Source organism: Engystomops pustulosus, chromosome 1, assembly GCF_040894005.1.
Source record: "Engystomops pustulosus chromosome 1, aEngPut4.maternal, whole genome shotgun sequence".
Taxonomy (NCBI): domain Eukaryota; kingdom Metazoa; phylum Chordata; class Amphibia; order Anura; family Leptodactylidae; genus Engystomops; species Engystomops pustulosus.
Genome location: NC_092411.1, coordinates 159262713 through 159271094, shown reverse-complemented (window position 1 = coordinate 159271094; position 8382 = coordinate 159262713). Strand labels below are relative to the sequence as shown.

General features: G+C 42.3%; 1 protein-coding gene across 1 annotated transcript; it reads right to left on the bottom strand.

The window, feature by feature from the left end:
- Positions 1–1063: 1063 nt before the first annotated feature.
- NMRK2 (nicotinamide riboside kinase 2) lies at positions 1064–7062 on the bottom strand. Its single transcript, XM_072113132.1, has 8 exons — positions 6869–7062; positions 3311–3401; positions 3012–3060; positions 2742–2904; positions 2406–2477; positions 2173–2279; positions 1417–1502; positions 1064–1329 (listed from the first exon to the last, which is right to left on the bottom strand). Exons 1-7 carry the CDS (start codon positions 6895–6897, stop codon positions 1417–1419), a joined length of 597 nt encoding a protein of 198 aa, XP_071969233.1. The 5' UTR covers positions 6898–7062; the 3' UTR covers positions 1064–1329.
- Between the last annotated feature and the right edge of the window lie 1320 nt (positions 7063–8382).

Sequence of the window (8382 nt, the reverse complement as noted above, 5' to 3'; positions counted from 1 at the left end):
GCTTCGCAGTACACGGCATGTTAAAATAAATAACATTACGGGAAAGTAAAATTTGTTACACACAAAATAAGCCCTCACACAGGTCTGTACACGGAAAAATGAAAAAGTTATGGATTTTTGAAGTTGGAGAGCGAGAAATGAGCCGAAAAACCCTGCGTCCTTAAGGGGTTAACAGCATCCATCCTGAGCTTCCACTGCATGGAGACTGAGTACGCTCTCCAAGATGTAACTGTCAATTATGGGGGAAGGCCCATCACTACGCAGACTACCTGAATGTGACAAATTATTGAATGCTGCTCACTCCATCTCCTGACAGGAATGGCCCATCCCACTGAATGGTTTGCTCCTCGCCTTCAGGAGGAGCAAGCAATTATAAAACCTACCATTCCAAAAGGAAACTTAATGGCACAGAAACTGAACTGAATCAGCTTATAATTTTCATGCAAAAAATTTCCCCCCCCCCCCCCATCTTATGGAGACAGTGACATGATTGTGGGGAATTTCAACACATTTGTGCAAAATAAAGACTAAAATGCACCACATTTATCAAGCTTCAGCACTTTTCTGCCTAAGGGGGTGTGGCCAAAATAAAATAGTCTACCCCAAAATTCTGGTGCAGTTTGGACCAACTAAAACTAGGCCTAAAGTAAGGACAAGGCAATCTTAGGCTTTATTCACACAGCTGTTGAAAAAAAAAAAATTTACATGTTCTGCGCATACATCAATAGTCTGGCAATGGGCATACAGCGCCATGTTTCTCTATGGCGGGGGCGAGAGCACCTATTCGGCTGTAGAGATCGAGGTATGAGCGCTGCTCTACCCTCTCCATAGAGGATCTTTTTCCTGCTGACAGCACCACACGTGTTTTCACTGTACTACAACCAGGCCCCATCACAAGGGCATATATCTGTCCCCAGAATGGATGCATGAAAGAGGCCTTATTTTGCACAAGAATTTTTAAGTACTGATAAAACAGCAACAGCTTAGCTTTTTCTAGCTAGAAACTGGCAGGAGCTGAAAGACATTGTTACATTTGCCCTGATGTTTTAATACAGCCCTAAGGTAGGTGGATGGTTGTCACCTCTCATTAAGGTGATCCTGGTTTATTATGCAGTATTACACCACCATAATAATGACATACAATTGCATTAGTCATAAAAGTATATAAAATAGTAAATAAAAACAGATAAGAAATCATGAATTTCTTTAAAAAAAACTTGAATCAGTAGACAGAATAACTTAAAATTATATACAAAAATCCTCGGTTGCAGACTGTCTTTGGATTTGTAGAGGAAAAGAAAGTAACAGCCTCCCACATGTTGCCATGTACTGCAGAAAAAAAAAAAGGAAAGTTAAAAAGGTTGTGTACTAATAAGTAAAAAGGACATTATAATTTTTTTTTTGTCTCAGACTCACCTAAGAGGCATTTAGGAATCTGTTCTGGATATCTGTATATACCCTGGTAAAGATTTCATCCTTTGAGAGTTGGCCATCTACGGACACTACAAAAGGAGACAAATGTTAAAGGGTGCCCATGAAAGAAAGCTCTCAAATTCTAAACCCTAGTGAGGTTTACACAAGATCATTTTTAACCCCAATTAGTTTTATTGAAGGGATGATCAGTGTAGCATTCCAAAGTGTGGATGGAGACTCCAAGCAGAACCTTCAAGATCCCTATAGTGCTAGAAAATGCTGTGTGCTTAGATTATCAGGGTATAGGTTTATCTACACCTTCATTTAGCTTTTGAACATTCATTAGTATTTGACACAGATGAGACTGATCAGAGATTCATGATATTGATAAACATATGTCTTCAGCTCTTCTGCTACATCTCAGCTATAACACACAGAATCAGCTCTGCTAAACCTCCTTCCCCTGCTAAAGATCTTATCAGTAGATTAAGTCTCTGCAGGCAGGAAGAATCGGATTGTGCTCATATTATAATAAGGAGGGGAGGGGGCAGCCAGCACAGATACGAGGGAAATACTCAGAAGAATCTGTGCCCTACCATCGTGAGAAGATTTACACTCAGATCCCAGGGCAAACAAAATTGTATACACCAGGACTGATACAGGTTGGAATTATATCTGTGAAATGCTAAATTTTGTTAACAGGGAATTAGAAAATTATTTTGTTATCCTGCAGATATCAGAACACACTGGAAGACATACCTATACTCACACCACTTGCTTCCATTTCTTGTCTGTGTTTCAGATACATTGGCCAGACATGACCATCAAATAACCCTGGGGGATCTGGAACTGTGTAGTTCCTACCACTGTATGGAAAAGTAAAATAAATTAAGGCATCATTAAATTGAGTAAACAGGCATTTTATGCTGTGGCAAACTCCATCTTCATTTACTTGTTTCTATTCTAGTGTGTGGATTATCAGAAACACTTACCTGCGCCTTCTCTTGCACTCTTCATATGGAATGCTTAAGTAGTAACGTTCCGAGCACATGTTGGCTAGTAACCTGTAAAATAGTATTTATATCAGTATGGACCATCAAAATCAAGCTTAGATAAACGAGACACTCATAGATCCAGGCACCATGACGTATCAAGCCATGTCTTTCCATCCTGCAGCCTCCACATGAGCAACATATCCACAGGCAATAGATTTATATGCAGAATGGTTGCAGTGTATTGCATCTTTCCCTACAGCACTACCACACGCATATATCAAAAATACCATTTCACACTGAACTACTGTAAATGGGTTCATATGAGCTCATTACTTGTGATTATATAGCAAGAATCCCTCCAAAATCAGGATCTGCACATCTTCATCCAAATCAGAATGAGACAGGGCAATTCCATGTGAGCGGGCAAACTTCACAGGATTCTCAACCCAGGCTGTTACAGTATTCACCATGGACTCCATGTCAATGGCAGTAATTACTGAAAGGATAAATGAAGTCACATTAGGAAAAACACAGAATGGCAAAATGGTTATATGTGAAAAAGACTTATACATTACTGCATCCTACAGCGAAAACAGTTCTTACCATCCCATTGTTTAAAGCCATCTTCACCAACTTCTATCTGATCTGGCAGCTGAAACATAGTGAGCAATAAAAATGCTGCAAACAATGCAGCTGAAGCACAAATAGGAGAAGACTTGATAGACAGATAGCTCATCTCCAAATATATGGCACATTACTCTATGGGGGTTTTCAAGCCATCTATAACATGCAAAAACTTAGAGTAACAGGATGGAAACGGGGAGTGTGAAAGAAAAGCCTAGTGTAAATGCATCACAAGAGTTGCCATAGGTCATAACTATGGCATGTAAAGTTATACCTACCTTAAAGAAGTCATCCTGATGGACTACACAACAGTTTGGCAGAACACCAATAAGCTTTTTCGTCAGAGTGGTCTTGCCACCATTTGTAACACTGAAAAAACAACATGCATTGTATCATTATATTATAACCACAGTAGCCAACTAAAAATCAGATGGTTAAGGCAAAATGCAAAGCTATGCACCCATTTAGGCTTGGTCACTTCTGATTGGAAGTAGGTGTTCCAACAACCAAAGTTCCCAAACATATTTCATGAAGGTTGGCTGTACAAAGAGTGGGACTGGGGAATGGGCTGGACATTCCTTAACCAAAGGTAGATGGACTGGATGCATTCTTTTCCTCAGCCGAGAGGATTCCACTTTCTTAAGTAGTGTGTGCCCATGTGTGTAAGGCAGTGGTGGTGAACCTATGGCACGGGTGCCAGAGGTGGCACTCTGAGCCATTTCTGTGGGCACTCAGACCATTGCCCCAGGACAGAGTTCACCAAATCTTCCTTCAGTCCCAGGCAACTTAAGCGACACTTGTTTGGAACAGTGGGAAAAGTGAGAAGATGTTGTCAGAACTGCATTATCTTTGAAGGTCATCCTGCTGAACCCTCCATTCTTTCTCTACGTAGAGACCCTTGAGAGAAGCTACAACAAGAGTCCGATTTTCCCTCCTTTCAACTGTATTGGTGGCCTCAAGGAGGCGATACAATTGAAATATGTGGAAGAACAGGTAGCAATATGTTACTGCTTAAAATGACATGTTGGCACTTCACTGTAAATAAGCAAATTTTGGTGGTAGTTTGGGTACTCAGTCTCCAAAAGGTTTGTCATCACTGGTGTAAGGGAATACACAGAACCAATGATAGTCTTTCTTCTGCTGGTTTCTTTACACAAATGATTTACAACATTTCATGTGAATGTGCCCAAACAAGAAATTACAAAGTTTATACATCAGAATATACTGGTTTCGACTTTCAAACACTGAGCAGAAAACTGCTTATAGCAATGAATGGATAGACATGTGCAACTTCTTTACACCAATGACTTGATAACTGGCATGTAATTGGTCTGACCAGAAACCAAACAGAGGGAGAGTGAGCAATATATTCACTGGGGAATATTTATCATATGCCACCCCTCCAGTGGCCTGCTGCAAAGCATATATGTGCGCCAGGTACCATCCAGGCTAGAACTGAGTAATTAACCCCTTAAGGACGCAGGGTTTTTCACTCATTTCTCGCTCTCCACCTTCAAAAATCCAGAACTTTTTCATTTTTACGTGTACAGACCTGTGTGAGGGCTTATACTGTACGTAACTAATTTTACTTTCCCGTAATGTTATTTATTTTAACATGCCGTGTACTGCGAAGCTGAAAAAAAATTCCAAATGTGGAAAAATTGAAAAAAAAAACTCAAAATAACACCTCAGCTTTATTCTTTGGTCCGGTATGATTGCGGTTATACCAAATTTATCTAGGTTTTATTGTGTTAATACATTTTCAAAAATTAAACGAGTGTACAAAAAAGAAAAATTGCCATCTTCTGAAACTAATAACTTTTTCATACTTTGGCGCACGGAGATGTGTGAGGTGTCATTTTTTTGCGAAATGAGCTGACCTTTACATTGCTACCATTTTTAGGTCTGTGCAACTTTTTGATCATTTTTAATGTGATGTAAAAAGGTGTAAGTCGCATTTCGGACATTTGGGCGCCATTTCCCGTCTTGGTGGTCACTGCCAGCCGTAACCATTTTTATATTTTGATAGATTGGGCATTTTGGGACGCAGCGATACCTAATATGTTTGTGATTTGAATTTTTAATATTTTATTTGTTTTTTTTATTTTTTAAACTTTTTCTTCCCCCCCCCCCCACTATTTCTTAGACCATCTAGGGTACATTAACCCTAGATGGTCAGATCGCTCCTACCATTACCATATACTGCAATACTTCTGTATTGCAGTATATGGTATTTTTGCAGCTCATTCATTACAATGAGCCACTAGCTTATTGTAACTCAGCTTATTGTAACTCAGCCCGTGAGCCCTCTTCATACATTCCCTATACCCCTGCGCCGTAGAGCTATGGCACAGAGCGCTAAGGGGTTAATATCCAGTCAAGCTGAATGGTTGCCAATTGTAGCAACAACCACTGCCTCTTAGCATGGCAGGTGAAACAACTGCAACTGCTGGTGGTTTGCTACAGTTGTGATTATTTCAGGGTTTATAGGCCAGTCTTCAAAGTCCTTTTCATTCATGGTGGGTGTTGGCTGACAGCCCGGAGTTTGTATAAGACTCGAAGACCAGTCATTGGTCAGAATCTATAGCCATGTGTTTGTGGCACACTTATATGGCAATACCTACTTATGGATCTATAAGGTAGGAACGAGGGACAATGGACAAAGTTTCCTAGGAAAGTGACTGTGAACCATTTAGAGACGAGTGCCCAAACTACAAACAAACCACTTATCGCCAATTGCTCTGCTACAACTTTCAATTGTATTTGGGTCCCAAGGACACCAATACAGTTAAAAGAAAGGAAAATTCAGGAAGAAACATAGGGTCAGCAAGAAGGCCTCCAAAATAACCCAGCCCTATCCACACATTCTCACTCTCCCTGCAGTATTAAGCAGTCAGTGATGTGTCGCTTTATAATAACTCAGAGTAGCACATCTTAAACGGCCTGGGACTAAAGGAAGATTCTTTGAGGGAAGTTATTGATTTTCTAACTTTTTTTTGTCTTTTTCCTTGATGCATTTATGAAGTGCCACAATATTGGTCCTTTTCTGACACTGTGCTGACAGGTGTCATTTGGAGCACATAGTCAAGTCTAAAAACGCAACAAAATGTTCAAGTTTCTCAGTTTAATAGCATTTAAAAAATTTTAGGACAGTTTCTCAGTAACCTGCATGGAATGCAAAATGCTTTCACAAGAAAGTACAATTTTGGTGCATAGAACATGCCCTTACACAGCTCTAAACTGAGGAGCTGTGGGGAAAAAAGGGATTTTTTTTTTTTTAAAGGGGGAAAGGCTAAATTAAGTCCACAATCATTTTATGTCTAAAGAGACCTCCTCCGGTAATATATGAAATGCACAGCAAGACGTATAGAAGGAGATAAACTGCTGCCACAAAATGTAACCGACAACAGTGTGACGTGCAATACTAAGCAGACTATGCTCCACATGCAGCATCACCACTTGTCCCGCGAGTGTACAGATAAAGTATACATTAAACCGGCAGTTTAGAGATGTAACCTATAATCTAGACAGTGACATTAGATAGCATAGGTTATAAGGGAAGCCCTAAATGAAGGCGGGAAGCGCAGGAACCGCACATCCCCGCGCGCGCCAACTGCCACAAGGCAGCTTTAAAACTCCCGCCATGCCCGATACAACCCAGAAACTCCCTCACCGCGCCAAGCTGCTACTGAATAGCCACTGTACTAAATCCATATTGTACTGACATTACCAGGAAACAGTACATAGCGCTTTCAATGGGTCCCAAAAAGTTAAATGACACAGCCTAATGTGTGCGACATCGGCAATAGAAAAGCATCGTTCACACAGCGTCTTACCCGCCGATCCCGATGATGATGCGCTTCATATTCCTGCCTCTGGCTGTAGAAACACTCACGCCAACTACTATTTCATTGAGAAATTTTCCCGGCCCACATGCTTTTATATTCGGTCTATGTTACGTCATTTAGACAAAAAAGGCGGCGGCCAATAATGTGAGAGTAGCAGACTCCGCTATTTACGCAGGCGTGAAGTGCTCGCCACCTGTTAGGCGCGCATCACAGTCATGCTGGGGGTATTATTAGCATTGGGCAGTGTGCCCTTTGCCTAAAGTAGTAATGTCATGAATGTTCCACTCCTCAGCAGACAGCGAGAGAGTTTGGGAGAAGAAATGTCGCATTTTGTTTGAATGAGAGGAATGTTCCGGACACGCCGAGAGTTGGTCTCGTGACAACATCCGATATTGTGACATTGTGTCGCCTCTTCCTTGTCTTCTCCGTGTCTAGTAACGATTCACGGCGCTACAGCGTTTGCAGGTGTCATATCCCTGTGCTATCTGTTCTTGTGGTAGTGTTCCTTAGACACTGTCATGTGTACAGTAGAGTGGAACAGTTTTTTCCATTTTTAATGTCATACCCCACCTCAGGGTGGCCCTGTCGGCATTCTACCCGCTGTGGCAGCTATGACATAGCGTTTGTAAGAATGTGCCATTACTACTAGCTGCTTGCTTGGCTTTTCAAAATCTTAGTGAAATTCACAGGTGGCGGGGCTTGGGGCGATCGCATATGTGTTTCAAGAGAAACGCATGAGAGCGGGTTATCAATCGCATGCGTTTTACGGGAAACGCATATGAGATCGGCCTGAGCCCCGCCCCCTGTGAGCTAGCATCGTGTTATAAACTCGACGCTAGCGGAACGTGTGAACGTGCCCTTAGGGTGATGGCACACGTGGCGTTTGGAACGCGTTTTTGGGTCGTTAAAAAACTCATGCATTTTTGAAAAACGCATCTGTTTTTGACAGGTTTGACCAATAATCTTAATTCAAACTGGTCAAAAACGAATGCGTTTTTTTAACGCTTCCCTTTTTTTAACGGACTGCTTAGAAACAGGTTCAAAACGCCACGTGTGCCACCACCCTTAATGATGTGGCCGGAAAAGGCTCTAGTGACATTTTTAGCTAATTTTCATACTCGACAGTTTAACCCCTTCCCGACATTTGACGTAATAGTACTGCATGGCGGGAGGTGCGTTCCCGCAGAATGCAGTACTATTACGTCAAGCTTCTGGCGCCGGCTCCTGACCGGAGCCGGCGCCAGAAGCTGCGGGTGTCGGCTATATATTATGTTAACCCCTAACAAGCCGCGGTCGCGCTGACCGCGGCGTGTTAGAGGCATTTAAAAAGCATTTCAAGTCAATCGGACCCCCCCCCGCGGCGCTTACCGGGGGGGTCCGCAGCTCCGATCGCAGCCCCAGGACTGCCGGTGCCCGGGGCTGCGCGATCTTCCTCCCCGTGCCGGGTCCCTGCCTCCTGGAAGGGCCCGGCTGCAAGACACCGGACATGCGCAGAATGCTCG